The sequence below is a fragment of the Lonchura striata genome, chromosome 4, assembly GCF_050655825.1.
Source record: "Lonchura striata isolate lonStrDom1 chromosome 4, ASM5065582v1, whole genome shotgun sequence".
In the NCBI taxonomy this organism is placed as follows: domain Eukaryota; kingdom Metazoa; phylum Chordata; class Aves; order Passeriformes; family Estrildidae; genus Lonchura; species Lonchura striata.
The window spans coordinates 71,065,692-71,088,721 of NC_140706.1; the positions used below are offsets into that span (position 1 = coordinate 71,065,692).

At 48.3% G+C, this 23,030-nt stretch overlaps 1 protein-coding gene and 1 long non-coding RNA gene across 3 annotated transcripts in view; one reads left to right on the forward strand and one right to left on the reverse strand.

The window, feature by feature from the left end:
• Window positions 1-23,030, forward strand: part of LOC146767718 (uncharacterized) — a 32,696-nt gene that overhangs the window by 550 nt on the left and 9,116 nt on the right. Inside the window, exon 2 of the long non-coding RNA XR_014954950.1 lies at window positions 1-23,030. This exon is cut by the window's right edge and continues 9,116 nt beyond it. This is a non-coding gene — a long non-coding RNA (uncharacterized LOC146767718).
• ADAMTS3 (ADAM metallopeptidase with thrombospondin type 1 motif 3) overlaps window positions 495-23,030 on the reverse strand; it is a 56,510-nt gene continuing 33,974 nt past the window's right edge. For both annotated transcript variants that reach the window (XM_021529550.3, XM_085578408.1), the window contains 18 exons: window positions 15,222-15,421; window positions 13,055-13,138; window positions 12,794-12,950; window positions 12,135-12,240; window positions 11,605-11,748; window positions 11,066-11,198; window positions 10,437-10,550; window positions 9,648-9,793; window positions 9,094-9,269; window positions 8,095-8,228; window positions 7,556-7,679; window positions 5,907-5,987; window positions 5,095-5,258; window positions 4,828-4,993; window positions 4,279-4,411; window positions 3,683-3,890; window positions 3,465-3,582; window positions 495-1,894 (listed from right to left, as the gene is read on the reverse strand). In XM_021529550.3, coding sequence (XP_021385225.3) covers window positions 1,326-1,894; window positions 3,465-3,582; window positions 3,683-3,890; window positions 4,279-4,411; window positions 4,828-4,993; window positions 5,095-5,258; window positions 5,907-5,987; window positions 7,556-7,679; window positions 8,095-8,228; window positions 9,094-9,269; window positions 9,648-9,793; window positions 10,437-10,550; window positions 11,066-11,198; window positions 11,605-11,748; window positions 12,135-12,240; window positions 12,794-12,950; window positions 13,055-13,138; window positions 15,222-15,421 — 2,957 coding nt within the window. In that variant the 3' untranslated portion in view covers window positions 495-1,325. The remainder of the gene's footprint in view (window positions 1,895-3,464; window positions 3,583-3,682; window positions 3,891-4,278; window positions 4,412-4,827; window positions 4,994-5,094; window positions 5,259-5,906; window positions 5,988-7,555; window positions 7,680-8,094; window positions 8,229-9,093; window positions 9,270-9,647; window positions 9,794-10,436; window positions 10,551-11,065; window positions 11,199-11,604; window positions 11,749-12,134; window positions 12,241-12,793; window positions 12,951-13,054; window positions 13,139-15,221; window positions 15,422-23,030) is intronic.

The window sequence follows — 23,030 nt, forward strand, 5'->3', positions numbered from 1 at the left end:
TCGGGGAAACTCCTGCCTGGGACAGAAATGACTGAAAAAGAGGAAACTTAAAAATGCCAGAACCAGATGCTGCCACATGAATCAAAGCAGGGACAGCCTCGGGATGTCCAAGGTGTGTTTTATTGTCACATCTGAAACCTCTGCTGATGGCCAGTGCCACCTTTATTTCCCCCGAGGGACCCCACAGGGTCGCCAGGATGTTGCCAGAATTGCATCTTTGGGGCCCCATCCCCTCACAGCATTCAGTGGCTCCATCCTGGGGAGCACTTCTTTCAGGGGAGCAGCAATTGCACGTGAAACTTCGATGACCACTGAGAAATGAGAGAGAGACCTGTGATAAAAAACCTTTTCTTAAAGAATAAGAGTAACAATTTCTCCACAGCACTTGAGCAGCTTCGATATCCATATGACACAGCATCTAATTGCATCTCCTGATCTGATCTTGGCAAAAGGAAGAGTCACCTGCCCTCAGTGTAAATATTTAGTACACAAAATACTGTCAAGAAACCCACTTTTAATAAATATCTGTAGCTCTCACTCCTATACACAAGTACTTTACAGCGCCGTGCTGGAAGGAGCACGGCCAGCTGGGCTGGGACAAGGTGAGGATGGACATAAATTAGTTATTGCAGTCGGATGCATGGTGGGTGGGGAGGTTTGGAGTTGATCCACGCCAGAAATATAAGTATCTCTCACACCTTGAAATCCACCTTGAAACTGCTTTAAACACCAGCCCTTGGAATGCTCACAGGGCAGAACTTACGGCCAGCACCTGGCACTGGAGCAATACAGGTAAACAGTTGTGGGACAGCACAAAACTCTGACAATAACGCTGATTTCCTGCATTTACCCAACAGCTGCAATGGTGCTCGTCTGTTTCCAGGGAGACACGAGTCCTGAGGGTTCATTCGGTCTGTGGCAAGTGTTTCATTGAGTATCCATGCCTGGTCCTGCCTGCAGTGGGATATTTCCTACAGTGGGGTGTTCGGAGCCCAAAGCCACATGGCTGCTGAGGTTAGGGCTAACTTTTGGGCCCAGAGCTGGACGGAGCCCTCAGTGACTCCCACTCACTGCCAGGAGGGTTCCTTTAGTGTTTCTTCTGCGTGTCCCAGCTGGCCAGGGAATGAGGGGTGGGAGGGGTCCAGGAGCACCAGAAAGTGAACCAGCACTTCTTGTCCTTTGTATTTACAGGGGACAACCTGTGCCCTGCAGTGCCCTGCCCGGGGCATGCAGCGCGCTCCGCAGTGTCCAGAGGTCAGGGAGTCACACACAGAGTGCCAAACAGCCCCTTTCTTTCCATGGCTGTCCTGCACAAGCCTTCCTGCTCATCGTTCCACAGGGGCAGCCCTCGGAGGCCATCGCTTCCCTGTGCGCCCCTCACCCTTCCCGGAGGTCCTGGCTGGCGCAGGAGCCCCCGCTGCCATCTTCTCTGCTGGCACCGGAGGCAGAGCTGTGGCCAGTGCCGGGGCACTACCAGAGCTGAGGCTGCTGCTGTTGGCAGGGGACTGGTGCAGGAAAGCCAACAGCCGTGGAGTCTTCCCAGCCACAGGAACTCTCCAGTGCGGGACGCTGGCACCTCTGGGCTCGGGGCTGGGTGGCGGGATGCGCCGCTCAGCCTGCTGTGCTTCCAAAGGCAGCCGGCTTGGAGAGCTGCTCCCAGGCAGGAACTGAGCCTGGGTGGGCACCGCGGGCGTGGGCACCGTCGGAGCCCTCGGCAGGTTGCCCGGATCCAGCGCTGCATCCCTGTCAGTCCCAGCCCCTCCGGGTGGCGGGAAGCTGCTGCTTCGCCGGCTGCAGGACTCGCAGCACAGCTTGTGGTAGCCAGGGATGGAGCAGTATCGGGCCAGCACTTCCATCTGGCAGAAGATGGATTTGTCTCCCAGGCAGGGCTCGTCTGTAAAACAAATGTCCCGGGGATGGGAACCCAATGATGGGCACTTGGGAAACAGCACATTGCATTTTCAGAGGAGCACAGACAGCAATTCCCAGTGCCAACCTCCCAGAGCTCCCTCACACACTGGCTATGTCCTACCCTCCCCAAATCCCTTCCCTTACAGCCTGAGAGGACATCATCCATCAGCAGCATTAAAGCCAAAGCAATTGTCCCTCCCAGAAATTAAATCCCAAGCAATAACCCTCAGAGATGCCTGAAAAAAAAATAGTCAGGTGAAGTTTTGTCCAGCTTAAGTTTGGTGTTTTGCAGGGACCAAATAGAACTGTAGAACTGATGGAGAGCTGTAACAGTGGGTCACACCCGAGTTGCCCTGAAGGCAGGGATTTGCATCCCTTTCCTCAAGAAAAACAATTTCCAGAAGCTCTTCTGGAAGCTTTGAACCAAAATCAGCTTTCTGCAGGGAAAGATTTCCTCACGTGGGCAAAGGGGCTGCCTCACCGTGGGCCAGAAGTGTATCCAGCCACTGCCTTCTCCTGCTTTAAAATATCAGCTGGAGCCTGAGCTCAGGCCGGGTAAAAATCAGCTCAGGCTCAAGGAACTCAGTAAAATACCCCACAAGGACACCAGCAGGGCTGGGGATGAGGGTTACAAATACCAAATTCTATGGAATATAGACATGTAATTGTCCTGATCCTGCTGAGCGTCCTCAGAACCCTTGCTGGCTCCTGACAAACCTGGTGCAAAAGCAGAAGCTCTGCATGGGAATACCCATGCTCCATGAGGCACTGTGAGGATATTCCAGCCTCAGCATGGAACTCTGGGCTGTAGCTACAATTCCTTTTGCCTTACCATAGTGACAGTGGCCCTTATTTGGTCCTGTCCTCTCATGGTTCATTTTGGAGTATCCATTTGTGCTGGTTTAGATTCCACGACTCCACCCACAGTGTGGAGGTTTGGGGTTATGCTTCTCTACTTCCAGCAGGTTCCATAAGGACCCAAAGCGGATCCCAGCTGTCCGGTCTTGGGGAAAACACCTGCACCAGCCAGGAGCTCTGACTGCTTTTCCTATCAGCTCCTGAGCAGTGTCAAGAGTCACCACGAGGGAGTTAAAACCCCAAAAAAACCCAAATCCTACAGAGTGAATAATCCAAAGGAAGACATCCGTTGTTGTCATAAAAAGCTTCAAAACCTGTTTAAAATTCTATGGAAACAATGTCATGGATTCCCAGGAACCTCATTAATGCTCTTGGTTCCATGTTTATGTATTTTTATTCCCTCACTTGGCAGCTTGCAGAACTTACCCTGGGATTTGGAGGACAAGCAGGGTTTGTTTTGGATTGACCTTCACCTCCAGCCCCAGTCTATAGCAACACGACTTGGGCCAATGTGGTTAAACCCTGTTTGCGCACATGCACAGGACAGACCCCGGCGTGGGGAGCTGTGACATCCTGAGACTGCTGGACCGAATGCAAGAGAAAAGCTGCACTCTGTGTGCGACCCCTCTGCCAGCACGGTGCTCTCCAGGGAGGAGTCATGCCCACCCCTGCAGCCATTCCTGCCGTTCTCTTACCATCACACGGAGCGAATTTACAAGCCCTCACGGATTCCGGCCGTTCTCCCTCGCACCGATCCCCAGCGCGGCACAGCACCTGCCGGCTCTCCGTCCCCTCCCCGCAGGTCACCGAGCACTGTCATACACAGAGGGTGCAGGTCAGGGCATCCTGTGTCACAGCCCTAGGCAGAAATTCCCATGTGCCAGCCATGGCTTCCCCACCCTCCGCTGCCCACCTGGGACCAGGGCCCGGCTTTCCACGGCGCGGGGCACGGCGTCCGGTTGCAGGACCGTCGGCTCTCGGGGCGATCCCCGCTGCAGAACTTGGCGTGGACGGAGCGGTTGGTGCCGTCTGCAAGAGGCTGGATGCAGCGCACCGTGCGGAGCTGGTAGCCAGAATTCCCACATGTTTTGGTGCAGTGTTCCCACTCATCTGCTGCCCAGCTGGGAAGGGAAATGGAATCAGACATCATCATCTGTTCACGCTTTTGTCCTGCTGTGGCTGCCTCATCCCTGGAGCAAGCTCAACTAGTGGAAAAACTCCCTTCCCATGGCAGGGGGCTGGAAAGAGATGAGCTTTAAGGTGCCTCCCAACCCAATCTATTCCATGATTTTTTATATACGTATATATATATATATATATATATGTATACACACAAACACTACAACCACCATTAGTATCCATGCTTACACAGGTAGAAACTCCCCTCCATATGCAGGAACTGCAGGCTGGAAAGCTGTCAGCATGCCCTCAAATTCATCCCACCCAATCTGGCTGTGGCTACCCTGTCTGAAGGAGCAATCCTTGCTCTCCGTGCCCAGCCACACTCACAGGGGCTCTGTGCACTCCTGCAGGTTGCACATCCTACGGATGGGCTTTGGCTTTTTGCTGCCTTCGCAGAAGCTTCGATGAACCATCTTGTTGTCACTCTTCCTGCGGCACCCGTACTTGGTGTACTGGAACCCTGGGAAACATGTCAGAGGAATCAGAAGAATCAGATCCTTGTTAGAATGTTTGGCTTAAATAGGGTTTTCTGGCCTAGTAAATGGGTTTACAGGACAGGTATTTTGCTATTTGCATTCCCCATTATTTGCTTAAGAGCCATGGACGGGCCATGAGTACAGGGAATGATCAGGAGCATCCTGAGTTTGGGCATCCAAAGTAGCTTTGGGGTCTGAATTTAAACACCAAAAGAAGCCTTTTTCTTCCTGGGCTGGAAGTGTGACACGTGGGAACAATCATGCACTTCAGGTATTTTAAACCTGAGCCCTAAAATAACAAACCGCTGTTAAAAAAGGGAAACCAAGAATCTAAATCATTCCCTTCCTCCAGTTTCTTGGCAACTTGTCCCTTGTTACAGGTGCCTCATCCCTGGCTCACCTCCGCCGCAGGGTTTGGAGCACTGGGACCAGCTCTTCAAGGCCCACTCGAAGGTGTCCGTGTCCTCCCGCAGCACATTGTTGCTGTGGATGGTCGGCACCGAATCCTCGTGGATGATGTATCTGTAGGTCAGGCTGGATCTGGTGTCATTCTCTCGAGGAATGATCTATGAATAAGCAAACACAAACCCAGCACTGGTATTGATTCCTCTGCTAAGTGCAGACACCAAGGGATAGTCCCTAAAGCTGAGCTCAACGCGTCACCCACCAGCACCACCACGGCATCATGCAGGGGCCCGTCTGTGTGCAGCGTTTCCGTGTTGTCCTCGATGCTGTACTCCCACTGCACGCCCAGATCGATGAAGGATCGGGATCTGGCCTCCTCCCCTTTCCCATTCAGGATGTAGTGTCCTGTAGCCTGGTTCTTGATTGCTGGGAGGAGTGAGAGCAGAGCCTGTCGTGCCTCCCCCGCACTGGCAGCAATCGGGGTGGCACGGGGAGGGGTATTTCCATCAGATTATGAAAATAACAGATTTTCATCACATTTTACTTTGCTCTGTGCACACAGGTGTGTCCCAGATGCTAAAATCCATAACTGATGCTAAAATCTGTAAGTGAAGAGCTGAGGAATAGGAGCCCTGTGGAACTGCCTGGGTTTGGGCTTCCACAGCACACCTCAACAGCCAGGTACAGCAGAGACTATGATGATGACCATGATGATGTTTCAATTAGAAGCCAATTCATTAAGAGCTGGAATCACAGAATGGTTTGGATTGGAAGGGACCCTAAAGATCATTCAGTTCCAACACCCACTGCTCTTCTGTACAGCTTTTTGCAATGCACCGTAGGAATAATTAAAAGATATCGAATTAGATTCATCCTGGCAGCTCTCACTTTCATGTGAGTCATCACAATCCTTGGTTAGTACACATGAAAATTTGGGTCAGTTTAATGTTTTGGAGAATTCACATGAGGAGATGTTTGTTTGGTGAGCTGTAGGACTGCAGGACTAAGCCCTGAGCAGGCAATTTGTAAAGCCCACATTTCACTCATACCAAACTTGAGCAGAAAAACACTTACCAAGAAAGTGAGGAGAGGCCTCGTCTTCTTGGATAAACACATGTCGAGCCCCGGGAGGGATATCAAACATCTTAAGGTAGCCTTTGGCATGTGCAGGGTCAGTGGAGGCAGCAGGGAGGGAAAGAGAAAGGAACAGCCATGGTCAGGAGCACAGGGCACGCCCAGCTCTGCTTGCAGGAGAGGGCATCCAGCAGCCATGGATGAGCAGGGCCAGGAGGCATGGAGCCAATCAGTTTGTAATGGGTGGGACAGGCCCTCCCTGGGCTCTTCTCTTTCAGGGAGAGAAGGGACACCAGTTACAGATGGATTTGCCACTTTCCACCTGGGATCAGTTTAATATTTATGGCCGTGCTGCTCCAAGCAGGATCTATCAACAATTCAGGCACAGAGATGTTTCCTGTGTTCCTCAGCACATGAGGACACAAGCACAAGTCTTTCTCACTACTTTCCCAGGTTGTTGGATTGGAACTTACTGATTGCCCTTTCAGATGGTCGTGTCTGCAGTGAAAGTAAAAAGTTGTTCCCAAAGAAAAGTGTTCTGAGCTGCAATTTCAGTTACTTACCAGTGAAAATCACAATTGGAGTAAAATTAAGGAAGCACTGCCATTAGGAAGACTAGAATACCTTCTAGGGATGGGTCACAGATCGAGATTTAATCAAGAGCCCCCTAAGTTCTCTGAGTGCATGGCATTTTCATATTCCTGTTATTTTCTTTTTAACAACTGCAGATTTAATTAAGCAAAATCACTGGATTCTGGGACTACTGGATGTACTGGCACTCTGTCCTGCCCCTGACATACACAGCTCCTGAGAAAATTCAAGTGAAGGAACAGAAGAGCTGGGAACAGGGAAGATCAGAGTCCTGGCTGAGCAGTGCCTGTGCCCAGCAGCATTTCCAGTCTTTTCTTCCATCACCTTTAGAGCACAGGGAGCATCAAGATTTTGCCTGGTTTAGCATTACCTGTCCGTGTCTACAGGAAGATAGGAACTGCCATTCCCATGGGTGCCTCTCTCCCTACAAGCCGTTGCAGTTACCCAGAATGTTTTGAGCCTCCTTTGTCCCAGGAAGGGAAACACTCTGAGCTCCTCTAGTCTTCCCTTAAACAGAACACCTGAAATTAGTGTCCTGAGAGCCAAGTCTGGTCATTCCACTGATTGGGTGTCACCCAAATGCTCTTTACAAGCGAAAAATATAAATTGCATCATAGACAAATGCATTTACAAGAGGTTTGGACACATCTGGGCAAGACGACCAGTCCATGGAAGTCAGACAATCTGGGCCAGATTTTAGGTTGGGTACTTGCAGAAACTGTTTTTTAGAGACTTGAATTCTTTTTGAGCACCTCTTGCTTACATGTTTCCCTGTAGAAATGGGTCAATTAGCCTTCTTAATGACCAGGTTACCCAGGCTAGGGAAAATCTATCAGCATTCCCTGAACACCTCCATCACTTCCATATCCATCCACAATCAGGGGCCGATGGACAGCAGCCTGTCCTGAACAGGCTGAGAGATGGGCCTCATGGGATGGTGCTACATCCATTATTCCCAAGGTTTGAATGATAATGGCATTATCTCGTGTCTGTGAGTGTCACACAAACCCCAGAGGCAGCAGAAGTTCCAGCCAGCTGCAGGCAGCTGTTATTCCTACCGAGCTTTTTGGGAGTGCGGGTGTAGGTCCCCTTCACGGTCCGGCAGTGGGAGTCGTCCCCGCCACAGACCCCACACTTGTCCTCAGCCTTGCTGGAGCCAATTTCCTTGTCACAGCCCACTTTCTGCAGAAAAAAGGGCAAGATTGGATATTAGGAGGGAATTCTTTCCTGTAACAGGTTGGCACAGGTTGCCCTGAGAAGCTGCGGCTGTCCCATCCCTGGAAGTGTTCAAGGCCAGGTTGGATGGGACTTGGAACAACCTGGGCTAGTGGAAGGAAATAGCAAGAGGGTGGAATTGATGGTCTTAAAGGTCCCTTTCAGCCCAAAATCAGTCTGGGATTCTATGATAAGAAACAGTGAATGGAAGACAAGAGAAGCATTTCCCTGGAACAGGTCTGTGCCGTTCTCTCATTTAATTTAAATCTCAAGGAATCAGAGGAATACAATGCTGCAAATATGGAATTTAGAGACATCTGCCAAGTCTCTCTCTGCCTGTGAGCTGTTCCCACGAGTTGTCCCCGGAGCAGGTGCCACTCACCACGCATTCCCCACGGACACAGATGCTGTAGGGATCCCTGTAGGAGCAGCGAGTCCCGTCGTGCACCGGCTGCTTCATATGAGCCACATCCCCCGTTTCTCGGGACTGGCAGTACAGGTGACATCTCTTGGGAGCTGTGGAGCCAGGGAAAAGAAAGGGCTGCATGGAGGATGGTGGTGCAGGTGTGTTCCCAACAACTATCCCATCCATGGAGCGAGGAGTGAGAAGGGACAGGCAGGTTTGGGGGTGAGGATGGGGGCCGAGCAGTGGAATAATGTGGTTTGGGAAGGAACGTGTGGATTGTGGGGAATTTTGTGGGGAAAAGGGGCATTTTGGGGGAAAATGGGGATGTTTGGGCAGAAACGTGGGGATTTAGGGCAAAGCTGGTCTATTTGAAACACAGTGTAGCCATTTGAGGTAAAAAGTATCCATTTTAGGGATAAAAAAGCAATTTGAAGTCCTAAAGGTGCACTGTAGGGCTAAACTGGAGGCTTGGGGGGAAATAGGTGATTTTGGGTGAAAATGGAGGAATTAGGGCAAGAGCTCTGATTTTGAGACATAATTCTGCAACTTCGGAGTAAATTAGGAATAAAGGGGCAAGTTTGGGGGGAAGGTTGGGAATCTGGTGGTAAAAAGGGCAAATTTGGGTCAGAGTAGAGAAAATGCAGGTTAAAATCAGGGATTTAGGGCAAGTTTGCTATTTTTTACATATAATGTGTTAATTTAGCGTCAAAACTGTGAAATTTAGGGATAAATAAGAGAGCAATTGATTGTTTGGTGCTAAAATGGAAAAATTTGAGTTAGAGCAGGGAATTTGGGTATTAAAATCTGGATTTAAGGCAAACCTATTAATTTTCAGAGAAAACGGATAGATGGATGGGGTGGGAACCAACTTATTTGCTTTTCTGGGAGTTCTGGGCCTGTCCCTGAGATATCCAGGCCAAGGGGAATGGCTTCAAACCCTTTCAAGTGTCACTAAAGGCCCAGAGCAGGACGCACGGTCAGGATGCTCGTAGGGCAGCCAATGGTGTCGGCTGCCCTGGAACTCGAAGTGGGAATTGCGCTGCTGGCACTGCTGTGCCCTGAAGTCCTCAAAGTGCTTCGGACACTCCTCGGTGCTGCACAGCTGGAACTCAAAATTGACCCCAGCGCAATCGTCGCCTCCATTGATGGGCCTGTGAGAAGAAAACATTCCAGAGATTTTCATCAGGGAGAAGTTGTTCCCTCTGAGAGTGATGAGGCCCTGGCACAGGCTGCCCAGAGAAGCTGTGGCTGTCCCATCCCAGGAAGTGTCCAAGGCCAAGCTGGACAGGGCTTGGAGAAACCTGGGATAGTGCAAAATGTCCCTGCCCATGGCAGGAGGTGGAATGGGATGGGCTTTAAGGTCTCTGCCAACCCAGACCAATCTGGGATTCTGTAACACTATGAATTCTTGAATTTTCCAAAAATGATCCCATTTCGAGGGGCCTGAACAGAATGTCCACCCAAAACCCAAATACCATTGCAAGTGGCCCCTCTGAGGACACCCAGGCGGGTGCAATTCCCACACCTACATTGGGTTGTTGCACTGGCGCGTGCGAAAGCGAACCCCGGTCCCACAGGTCCGTGAGCAGGAGCCGAACTTGGTCCAGGGTCCCCAGTGTCCATCCTGCTTCAACTGGTTGGTGTTCTTCCACATGCAGTGACCCTTGTAGCACCACTGAGGGAATTGGGGCAGGAAACAGGTGAGAACAGACACAATCCCCAAATCAAACTATAAACACTGTACAGCAACATTTTGCTGCTGCCTGGGCAAATTCAGATTGTACAAGCGAGTCTCCTGTATTTCAAAATAAAGGGAATTTGCTAAAAAAAAAAAAACCCCAGGCATCTGAGTATAATTTTATAACTGAAAATGGATTGGCAGCAGGACACCCACTAATGGGGATATTAAAGGGAAAAACTGGCCGCTAATCCTCAGCCTACACTAACATTTGCCACAGGGTGTCTGGACAGTGAGCTCTGAGCAGCCATCCCACAGTAACAGCATCATCTGCTCCCCTGGATTCCTAAAGGCACTTGACAGAAACTTTGCAGATGAGACAGAACCCAAAAAACATAACAAAGAGGTCACAGAACAGGTTTCACCTCAGCTGGAATCTCTGCCCAAAATGCACTACAGCAAACCTCACACAACTCCCAGAATATCGCAGTGGGAAAGCACAGCTCCTGCTTTCCCCGTGTTCTCGCTTCACCCCAGGAACTCCAGGCAATTCCCCACTCCCCTCTGTGCCCTTCAGCCCAGATGGATGTAACTGTTGGTCGTTTTCCCAAGACAAACAGAGTGCAAAGGCCAGACTCACTTTTCCTGGGGCACACTCGGTGCCATCGAGGGGAGGTCCTTTCTTGGTCTTGCAGAAGTAGGGGTTATCGGGATGGCTGCACCACAGCTGCTTGCACGGATCAAAGGTTCGGAACTGAAAAACAAGAAGAGACCAAATGCAGAACATGAGATTGTTTATTCTTTTTGGATAAGCAAACTGTTTTGTATTTTTTTTTACACTTTATTTGTAGCTTTTATTTTATTTCTACTTTTTGGAAGAGGATCCAACCCACTCCATAGATTCTATCTCACATACCCCAATGAGCCTGGCATCTTCAGGGCAGTTCTTATTCCCTGCATCCCCTGCAGCCCTGGGCTAGTGAAAAGAGGAAAGAAGACACCCAGAAGTGGGACAAAAATGAGATTTTGTTTTCCTTTCCTTTCTTGGGATTGCTCTCACCAGTCTGTGCCACGTGGACCATGCTGCCACTCATTTTCCCATTATTCCACAGGACCCAGAGGACTGAGTTTCCCCCATAAATATCCCTCTGCTCTTTAGAGATCTCTTTAAACACTCCATTAACTTCTCTCCAATGATTGTGGCGCTGCAGCTCTCCCGTCAGGCCACAGTCCCTTGCTGTGTGCCTCTGCCTGGGTGTCTGGACGTACTGCTGTGCACATCCTGTAGCCCACGCCGAAGTCAAAACGGCACTGCTCGTCCATGGAATAGTTGATGCCTGGCAACTCAGGAAGCTTGGGCCAGTCATGCTCAAAGGGGTCATCAAGAAGACAGTCATAAGAGCTATGGAAAGAGACACAGAAAAAAAATATCATGAGAAGATGTATACTCCTAATTCCTGCCCCATCCCTGGAACTGTCCAAGGCCAGGTTGGCTGGGGCTTCCTTGGAGCAACCTGGTCTAGTGGAAGGTGTCCCTGTCCATGGCAGGGGCTTTGTAATGAGATGAGTTTTAATGTCTCTTCCAACCCAAACCAGTCTGGGATTCTATGACAATCTGAGGCCTATTCCAAATCCTGCTGGAGTTAGAGGGGTCATTCCACAGACTTTTCATCCTGAGCAGATGGGCTATGGAACAGCCCCATGTGAGGACACAGCCTTCATGGGTTGGAGCTTTTCTAACAGAGATTTGAAGGGAAAGGGTCTGAAAAAAGAGGGATCAGAGGCTGGCTGCACAGGGGAGGCCTTACTGGATGTATCTCCTGAGCTCCTGGCCACTGCAGCGGGACCAGTGGTAGCGGTGGAAGGCGGCCTGCACCAAGGGGGCCATGACACTGCCCATCGCCGTCTCGTCCCCACATCTGTTCCCTTGCCCATCGTGCTCCATGCCCAGTCTGGAACAAAGAACCCCCCTCAGAGCTACTGCAAAAACAACTGTAAGGAAAAAGCTATGGAAGAGGTACCAAGTCTGACCCACCAGCACAGGCGGTTGAGGAAAGGGCAGTGAAGGACACTCAAACCAGCTCCTGTCTCCACTGCCTGGACCTCCCAGGTCCCTTCCTGACCTTTTCCTCACCCCAGAGAAAACAAGTTCACCCTGCCTCCCCTTCCTTTCTTCCCCCACTTGTCTGTCCATTGCTTCAACCACTACTGCGTTCCCAGGGGGCTGGAAATAAAATCAGGACAGCTTCCATAGAGCCATTAAATCCGACACCATTGGAGCAAGCAGGAGGTGCAGCACAGCATTTTGGTGTGATCTGATGGTAAAAGCAGTACTTACACGTGCCCAGTCTCATGAGCAACAACAAAGGCTGATGAAAACCCATCCTCATGGTTGAGGGTGCAGCTCCGGACCGGGTGGCACATGCCCGTCACAGGAGCATATCCTACAGAGAGACATCAGGGCTGAGTCTTGTGCTCAGCACATGGATTTTAAATGAGAACCCCCAGTAAACTACCTCAGAAAAAGCTAACAAACATCACTCTAAGGTCAGGGCTCCTCATCCTGACAAGTGCCAGCTCTGACACATCCCAAACTTTGGGATTTTCTGCCCATTATCATTAGTTCCCTGAGGCCAGAGGATGGATGCAGGTGTCAGAGTGGCTGGGATGTCTATAAATGGAAATCTGTGATGAAAGATGTAATAAAATAAAGGGGAGTGGAATGCCACGTGCATTGAGGTTCCCAATGATCCCTGCACACACAGGAGTTTGAAGAGAGCTAGGAAGTATTTATTTAAAACTCTCAAGAGAAAAATTCCATCTGTGGTTGAATATAAATGGCAAGGACTCATGGCAAGGTCTCCTTGCTTTTGAAAAAGCTTGTGGAATGAACAAGACAGGGAGCTCACAATGCAATTCCCAATTTTTCCTCTTTTCTGGCAGATGCCAGCCAAGAAACACCGAGCCCAGAGCTCTGCTCCAGGTCAGCTGCATTACCTTGCATACCAGCGGGCCCAAAATCTTGCCTGGTTAAGAAGATGGCATGGTCGTGGTGCTCGGCGTGGCTGGGGTCTGACTTCTGCTGCTGATAGGCCCAGCGGCACACGTTCTCCAGGCTGCGTGAGGGGTTCCCCCTTTCGATCAGGCTGATGGACTGAGAGAGCCACACTTTAGACCCAGCAGCTCCTGGAGGCAGCCAGTGCAGCAGAGGTTGGATTTTCTGCCCAGGAGGTGAGGGTGGAGAAGAGGCTCGCTCACCTTCGCATACCCCAACATGATCATCCGGACCAGCACGACGTTGATGTGAACACCCAGGGACTCGTCGTGGTAAATTTCATTCACCTGAGGAAAAAAAGAGGAAAAAATTAAAAAGGAAAAAAAAACCCACTGATGATACCAAGGGAACTTCCAAGGCCACAGAGATGTTTTTTCAAGGGCTTGTACCACTACAGTCCTCAGAAGAGGATTCAAATCTCGGGACATTTCTGCTCAGTGGAAAGTATTGATTCACTTCCTGTCATCACATACCCCTTTCACATGGAACTTTGGGAAGCACATGTCAAGCCTCCTCTCATGTTTCATGGATGAGAGCTCAAAGAAAAGGGGATTGGGAAAAAGACTTCAAGTACAAACCCTGGAAATCACAGAATCCCTGACTGATTTCTGGTAGATCCCATTCTGGTGGAAGAATCCCCTTCCACCCCTCTGCCATGGGCAGGAACACCTTCCTCTAGACCAGGTTGCTCCAAGCCTTGTCCAACCTGGCCTGGAGCACTTCCAGTGCTTCTTGTTTTGAAGAGTATTTTTTTTAGGAGCAACTTATACTGCTGCCCTACTTTTTCAAGATCAGTTAGAATTCTGTGGTCACTTCTGTACTAAAAAGAGGCTTTGTGGAAGGGAAGTTATTAAAACAGAATTATGCAGATGGGCCAAAAGTTGTCCTTCTTGAGGCCCTTCCCTGTGTCTGGGAAGGTGAGAAATGTCCTGGCACCAGAGTGTGAAACATCTGTAGGTCCTCAATGAAGCTCCTCATTCCCCTAAAAACAAAATAAATATTATATTATGGGCAACTGGTGAGAAATAAACACCCCTGTTCAGAGGTTGGTGGGTTTCAGCAGGAGTTAGAGGTGTTGTTTTATTTTTCAGTCAGGCTAAACAGAACTTCCCCGCAGGGAAAAAGGTTGCTGAGAGCTGTCCAGACTGCAGGCCCTGGCACGAGAATTTCAGCCCACGGTTTAAACCTGAAATCCCTGAGGCTGAGAGCAGTGTCAGCAGGGCAGTGGGACAGAGAATGAGCACAGAGCTCAGGCTGCCAGTCCTGTGAAGCAATCATCTCAAAGACTTATTTCTCCCCATCAATGAAAAAGCATTGCTCCCACAAAGACCTGGGCTAGGATAAGTGTTCACAACTTTCCTTGTGCCAATAGACAACAAAAGGGGCGTTTTCTAGACACAGGAATGACTTCTCTAGAGATGAAAAGGACTCTGTAGCTGACCTTAAGCTTCAAGTCTTCACGATTTCCCCCTAACCCCTATTTTATCCCATTCTCTGGATGGCTCTGGGCAGCAGGGTGTCAGCCTTCGGCCCCACAGCCGCTCCCAGCAGATGGAGCCGCAGGCATGTGAAAAACATGGAAGTGGTCTGGGCCATGGATCAATCCTGCTGCTCACTGCAAAGGTTTTAAAAGCAAAATGACAATATTCTGCAATAATGTATAACGGAGATTTAATGTTGATGTTCCACGGTGTATGTGGGAAAAAGGAGATGATTCTCTGAGTGATGTGCTGGAAAACATCACATTGGTTGGGTTAAATTCATACAGGAATGATTTTTTTTCTGCTCAGATTCTAAATTTTCAAATTTAGAAGCTCTGTAAACCCAAGGAATAATTTTTAAATTATTCCAGGAATAAAAGAGTGTAAAACATTTAAGAATCATTCCTATATTCAAAAAATCATTGTGGAAATAATTAGTCCCTCATCTTCATCCCTAAGAGATTGTTTTTATTTCCTGGAAAACCTTATGATCCCACAGTTTCTATGACAGATCTACTGGTATTACCAGAAGGTCTGCTGTCAGAGAGCCATTGAGAGTTTAGAACCTCTTTTCCTTTATGTATTTATGCTTTAATCAGTTTTTCTCCAGAACTGTGTTGTGTGGGAGAAGCTCAGAATTACTAGAAATGGATCAAGTTTACTTTTTTCCCCTTACTATTTTTCAATTATTTCCTCATTATTGGAAATATCCTCGAATTTGTCCTAGGAAGGAAACTACTGTGAAAAATATGAATTAAAGGAAAATCTTAAAACCACAAAACCTTCTCCAGCAGCAGTCCCAGCAGAATGATCCCATTGCTATTCTTCCCAAACCTGGTGCTCCTACAAGAGCCCCCAAGAGCCATTTGAGCTCCCAAACGATACTCACGATGTTCATGAGGGTGAGGAGGTAGTTTTGGACGTGCTCTTTGCCGTGGAATCGGACAACAGAGTCGTCCACCCCCAGCAGCACCTCGATGTTGTGGTCGTTGTCTCCCGCGTGGCGGCGGCGCCGCAGGGTCTCGTTCAGCTGCTGCTCAATGTGGCCATGAAGGGAACTCAGTGCTCCGAGGCCAGCGAGGAGGGACTCTGCAAGGACAGTCTGCCATCAGTGCAGTCCTAGTTCCTGTCTCATCCCTGCAAGTGCTCAAGGACAGGCTGGATGAGGCTTGGAGTAACCTGGTCTGGTGGAAGGGTGTTCCTGCCCCTGGCAGGGGGCTGGAAATGGGTGGTCTTTAAGGTCTCTTCCAACCCAGCCCATTCTGTGGTTCCATTATACGATCAATGGAATTCTAGCTCCATTTCGGAAACATCCTCCCACAAAGCATCCTCACCTGCAGAGTTACCACTTCTCTGGATAAGATACATCAGGAGCCCTGAAGAAATTATTCTTGTGGTGTAGGGCTGGGAGCAATCACCAGAAAACCAATAAAAAAATTCATTCAACCACATGGGTCTGTAATTGATCATGGTTCTTACTCCTCGCATAAAATCCAAGGCACTAAAACAAAACACGCTGCCCAGAGATTTTTGATGGGTAAAATGTCACAGCTGTAGGATACTTGACTCTTCCCAAATCGAAACCAGTACTCCAGTAATCTCATCAGAGCAATGAACATCAGTGAGGAACATCTTGCAGTGCACACAGCGAGCTGCATGCTATGGTTCCTGTGTCCCTGTGACAATCAGGAGCACCCCTGTTCCCCCATTCTTCCCAAAACAAACAGGGATCTCCCTGCCCTATGAAGCCAACTAGAGCAAGCACCATGCAGGATGGAGAGGAGAGAACAGTCTTGCTTTCCATGCACATGGTATCAGGGCACTTTCCCCTACGACGGCAAACTTCCAACCCTTCTCCTCTGTGCTGGAATTCATGAATGCCAAGGCTGCAAGTCCACAAACCAGCCCTTCCTGTGTCTTCAGGCACTCTCAAGTATGCCAGCCCCAGGACAGCACAACAGTGGGAAAATCATACACCCACTCCAATTCCAAAAATCACTCCAGCTGGCAAAGCTGCCAAGCACAGCATCCCAGGGAAACCCTGCTGGAATGCTGTCACACTACAGTGCCCACGGCGCCAACTTCCCATAGCTTGCTGGGAAGTCAGGCAGTGGGTCCTCCCCCTAAGTGCTGTGCCCAGCCCATGAAATACCATGTCATGTGAGGGGTTTATCTGTTCTCCTGTCTGTTTTCCATAATGCAGCACTTCAGTGACTTCAGAGCAAACAGCCAGGCTCAATCCCAGGTTACAGGTACTGCCCACTGCTGTTTCAGAGGATGCAGTCTGCACCTGTGGCCAAGCACTTCACAGAACATATGGGATCTAAGTGCATTGAGCCTAACTGTTCCCCCAGTACTGCCGAGCCACCACTAAACCATGTCCCCATGTGCCACATCCACACAGCTTTTAAATCCCTCTAAAGATGAGAAATCCATTGCTGTCCTGGACAGCCTGTGTCAGGGCCGGACAATTCTTTCTGTAAGAAATTTTCCCTAATGTCCAACCTAAACCTTTCCTGGTGCATCTTGAGGCCATTTCCTCTTGTCAGATCACTTGTTACTTGGGAGAAAGATAACACACGGGGCAATGGTGAAGAAACACACAGAACCAGTCTGGCTGTTTGGGGATTTGAGCTAGACAGACTAATCCATCCTAATCTCATTCTGGAATTAGCTGGTTTGTTACCTCTTCCTTTTTTTAATTTGCTAGTCACCTGCATCACTTACATCTCGATCTTACCTGTAGGAATAGATCAGCCCATGCTCTTGTGCCATGAGAAATGGCTATTCTGGGTTACAGCAGGTGTTTGTCCTAGAGTGTGACTGTAAAATAACAGAACTACAGTTCTACCTCTGCTATTAAATAAAGGTGTGATCTGCCCAAATCTAATTTCTTCAATGCTGTTATCAACCAACCCTCTGTGTACCTAAAGAGAACCCTCATCATCACTCACATGGGAGATTCTTACCATCTTATTTTATATTGTAAAATACATGAGCTGAATTCTATGCTTGTGATAGAAGCATTCCTTAAATATGCATGTATACACACCTTACATTCATCCATCTATCTATCTATCTATGTTCCTCCTATATGTTCACTTGCTCAATTGCATAATTTAGGCTTTTTCTGGATATATAGCAAGGAAAAGTATCTAGGGAAGATCCACACCCTCACTAATTCAAAATGAAACTAATGAGAAACCAGTGTGGAAGAAATTGAGATCAATCTAAGTCCCTTTCCAAAGACTTTGTTAATGTATAAAATGTCCCCAGGGAAAGACGTGTTCTGCAGCTACTAAAAAATTCCATTCTGCTATTCCCAAAGTAAGGAAACTAGGCCAGTCCATCCTGTCACTGCCTCCTGAGCCTTATTTTGAAGTGTGTCTTTTGAAAAACCAGCGAAGAAAAGAAGAATCATTTAGTTCAAATGCACATTCCAAACAGTTCCAACAAAATTCCCAGTGATTTCCACACAAATTGCGTACATGCAACATTTTTGTGGCACTGCCGGTACTGCCCAATTGTGAGGGATCAGCAACAGAAACCACCCAGGTCGTCAGGGCAAAGATCTGATGACAGGATGTTCTCATTAGGTTCTGGGATGTGCTGGAACTCGTGTGCTTTGATTTATTAGGTCCTTAAAAAAACCAAACCCTGGCAAGTTACACATTCTCCCTTATCTTTTCTTGAAGAATTGCCTGAAATTGCCTTTTACTCCAGAAGCGCCAAATGACTTTCTAGCACTACCACAAGAGTTTTGTGGCATGAAAAGAATGTGTCCTGTCCTAAGAGCCCTGTCCGAAACCCCCTTCCCATGTGGAGCACTGACACTGGACCTGCAGTCTTGACTCCACGATTTGGATCCTTAATACTGTCACTGTCTCTGTAGGAGAGTTTGTTGTTTGCTTAACTGCTGCCAAAACTTCTGCTTGTTTGTTTTTGGGGGCTGAGGGAAGAGTTTGTCTCTGCAGCAACCCCAGCTGAGCCAGCTGGCCATAAAAATACACAGCTTTACTTGATGTTTCCCTGTATATTCAAGGCTATACCCATGAAGTGCTTCCAGAAGCCCCTGCAGAGTGTCTCTCTGGGATATTTCACAATAAATAAATATTATCTATGAACTTTTGATAACACAAAGCAAACCAGCTCTGCTGCTGCAGAAACACAGTGCAGTTACACAAAAGAGAACATTGGATTTAACATTTCCCTCGGGACAGGTGGAAGAAATCACTTGAGGATTAACAAAAACCAAACCAGAGAAACTCAGAACAGCCTGCAAGTCAGAGTCAGGTTACAGAAAACCCTTCTAACTATCGAGTCCGACCGTTCAGCCATCACCTGGATGTGGTCCACCACTTGAGGATGGAAGTGCTGCTGCACCTGTGAGTCTTGGAATGTGGCAGATAAGGTTTGGTGGCGGTGTCACCTCTTGCAAAAGTGTCTTGATGTCAGAGGAGGTGTTAGCAGAAGAGAAAGACACTGAAGAATTTACTAATGGAAATAAAAATGCCAGCAACCAGGTTCAGACACAGCTCCACTTTCACAAAAGCTTCACCACACTAAGGAATGAAGAAAAGGGAGAGAAGAAGTTCTTGTGCCTTCACAAGCAGACCTCCTGAGATGATTAAGCTCAGAGTATTACCTCTGTTTATGTTCTCTTCCAGTGGGATCTTTGGAGTGACAGTGACTGGCAGAATGACAAACAAACAGGGATTAAAGGAAGGTCTGAATCCTGAGGCTGCAGGATTAGTCACGAAAAGCATGAACTCCATAGGCCACAAACACAGACCCCGTCTTATTTTGTTCTTACACTTGAAAGAGCAAAGGAAACTTTCTGGAGTACCGACTGCTTCCATGAAATATGTGCTTCTCTGGTACCTGAGCAGTTCCAGCTGCAGGGTGATTCTGGGAAGGATGGAAGATTTCCTGCACTATATTCCTTGTGCTGACATCACGGGAAGGCTCTTGCCTTCCACACACCATCAGCAAAAACTGCTCCTAGCCCTCATTTACACCAAGGCTTGATGCCAGCCGCACACTCAGGGAGCCACGTAGAAATGCATAATCCTCTATGTATTTGAATCGTGTTTAGAGCCAACTCAGGATAAACTTTTCCAATAGAAAAGGTTGGAATTTCACCCTCTAATTTTCTTGTCATCACTTCCCTCCCTGGCATGAGGCTTTCTAGGACTGCAGGTTATCCTCACCTGGCAGCGAACACACACAGAACAAAGCCAGAACTGAAAGAAACTATAATTAACTAGGCCTGAATTTAGGTCAACTATTAACTGTTCTTTTTCCATCCCATGACCAGAAACAAACAGCGAAGAGGAATGCCAGCCTGTTCCAGGGTTCCCAGTGCTGGAGGACACGCCTGACACACTCCCTGGACAGTCTGCAACAGCTCTGCACTCACCTGATTGGTGGTGAAAAGGTTTTTGGATCTGTGGCAATTGAGTAGCGGTGTAACCGTTGCTGTGAGGCTCTAGCATACAATCAAAAGAAGAGGAATAAGGCTCAGGGTCAAACTGAGCTTGTTTGCAATAAAGATATTGCCCTCTAATAATCAAAAGCTGAGGGGGGACACAGGACAAGCAGAGAAGCCAGAGAGGCTGCTCCCTGCACAGCCCATGGACGTGCCAGCCCCTTGCCTGGCCACCCCCTAATACCAGATCACAGCTCCATGCTGGCCTAACATGGCCTCGGGACTTGCCCGGCCTTGCCCTGGCTCATCTGCTCTGCACCTTATTTTTAGCTGGGCTTTAGCCCTAACAGCCAACTTAGCCAAGAGGTAGTTATCCTAGAATTACAAACCATGTCTCCTGGAATTCCTGCTTTCTTAGTAGCGAGACATCCCCCCATTCCCCATTTCTTTAATTATTTGGCTCTCTCTATATATAGCAAGGATTCCATCATAATTTTATTTTGGAGGTACAGGTGATTTGGTGGTTAGTTCTGTTTGTGCATTTCTTTTTAGAACAGGTTAAAAATATATATTTACTAGGTGGCATTATTCAAAAAAGCATAATTATGGGTAGAGCTGGAGTCTGGCTTTGACCCTGAATTTTTAAGTATGAAAATATATTAAAAACAGTCGCCTGACAATTCCAGGTCTTTTACCAAAACACTATTACAACGTGTCATTCTTCCTTCAGTTTAGCAACTTACACATGTAGCTCAGAGACTTTAATAGCAATAAACTGATTTTTTCTACTTTAACCCTAGGAGAACATTCTGTTGAGTAAAGGCCAGAATTTTTTTGCACATGTGAGGAAGACTTCAGCATTTGGGTCTGGCATTTTAGGAGACCTGAGCTACACCTTCTGCTGGTGCTTACATACCAACAGAGCACATGGAGAGGCCTGTGGGTCACATATTGGACACAATAAACCAAGCAAGGCTGTCTATTTTTCACTTTACACCACAATATCAATGGGGCCTTTCAAACACAGCTGCAATAAAAGGTGAAAAATAAAAGAGGAAAAGAAGTCTCATTTTGCAAAATCATCATCTGTATCAATGTCAAAAAGTATGGAAAAAGCATCTATACAGGCTCTGAAATTTGGTTTGCAGATGAGAAAAATAACTCAGGAACAATGTGCAGATTGGCCCACTGCTGAGGTGCACACCTGGGGTACCTGGAGTGCCGGAACCAAACCCAGTTTGGGTATGGGAGAGCTTGATTTTACAGCTCAGTGGCCAGGCTTTGCTCCCAAAGTTTCCAGCTCTTAAAAGCATCGAATCCACAACTTTCCAGTCAGACACTCACCCAGGAACACGAGAGAGCTCTGCATTAACAACCTTAAAAGCACTCATACCTTCATGTATCATTACATCAACCCAAAAATCATTTTTACTTCACAACGGAGTACTCTTAAAGCATCCTTGGATTCCTAACTGGAATAATGCACTGTGAAAGGACAGAGCAGTCCTGAAAGGGGGGTACCCACTACATTCTGAAAGCACAGGTTGTATTCATAATTCATCTGCTAATTCAGAACTTACTGGAAGAAGAAATGCTGGATGGCCTATGTCTGCATTTTTGGGCAGCTTCCCTGAGATCCCAACAGGCTTCACATGAATTCCAGGGTCTAAACTCTTTAAGCAGGTATTTTAAGCACCAGAACACTACAGTGAGGAAGTTGCTTTGGCAGAGATGCAGTCCCCCCAGTGCTCATGAACCAAGTCATTATAGCAAGGCCTTAAAATTCTCACTCCTTACTCCTTGGCATCTGACCCAGCTTCTGCCAGCTGGCTGAAAGCACGGCAGGAGCCAAACTTCCGATTTCACAGACCCATGGAATGGTTTGGGTTGGAAGGGAGCTTGAAGCCCATCTCCTTCCACCTCCTGGCCATGGGCAGGAACATCTTCTACTAGACCAGGTTGCTCCACGCCCCATCCAACCTGGCCTTGGACACTTGCAGGGATAGGGCAGCCACAGCTTCCAGAGAAAAGACAGTAAGTAAATTTTCAGTGGCAAAGACTGGGGCAAATGGGAGCAGTTTCCACAGTGAGGGCACTAACTACTTCTTGGGTTGCTCATATCTTTGGGATAAAGGGAGAGTTGTGTTTACACGCAGCTGCTTGTTTTTAAAAGCTTTGTAAGGAATGTGCTCCTAAACATGTGGGACCTTTTACTGCCACAAAAACTGTGCAAAAGGACACAGCTTGGCTAGTGATCCTCTGCAGGCCCAGCCACAGCCCTTTGCATCAGCAAGCAGCCCACTGCCCACTGTCAACAGCAATTACCCTCTGATCACCACTTTATCTGCCCTAAGCCTCTGGAAGTCAGCAAAGCCTGCTACACTGTCCAGACACAACAGCGGGACACCGGACAGAGCCCGGCTCCCTTAGAAGGGGATTATTCCGAGCAGGGAGCTGTGCCTTGCTCACACAGCACACAGACACAGCATCCCTCCCAGCCCTTGGGAATGAGGGATGGAGCTTGACAGCTACTAAGGAAGGACTTGTACAAGCCACCAATGCACAATTTAATACCTCACCTAAATATCCTAAACGTGTGAGCTGCTCCAGGCCCACAAATGATGCAAAAATCCCAGTGTTGGAGGCCTGCCACTCTGATCCATGCCAAGGGAAAGGCTCTCCCACCATGATCTATGCAAGGGCAAATCTCAGGAAAGAATCTTTGCCCTTTTCCAGGACACATTTGCTTTCTCCTGCCTGTGGATAAGCCAAAGAGTTGGAGAGCAGAGCCACGAGCAGCTGAGGCAGCTAAGCTTTTCCATTCCAGTGATGACCAGCAATGAAAACACATTGTAAAAATCCAAGGGGAGAACGCCAGTGGGGACAAGGTGGGGCACAGCAACACCATTTTTGCTACTAAAAATGCTGAAGGACACTGTGGTGGCAACAGTGGAAGAAGCAAAAAGGTACTTTAAATGTTTCTTCCTGTAAATGAAAGAGACACGAACATGCTTCTCACTGACTTGCTCCAAGTTCGCCTGAACCTCTAAGAGACAGAGGAGACCATTACCACAACAAATTAGGAACCAGTTAATACTGGGATCTGGGTCCTGCAGCAGCTCTCCCCTGGCCCGTCTGTGTGATGGAGCTTTGGAATCTGGATAATCCATCTAGAGGTCACTGGCTGGAGTGAACCTGTTACAATAAAACAGCATCACAGAATTGTTAAGGTTGGAAACCTTTAAGAGTCTGAAGTCCAGCCACCTGACA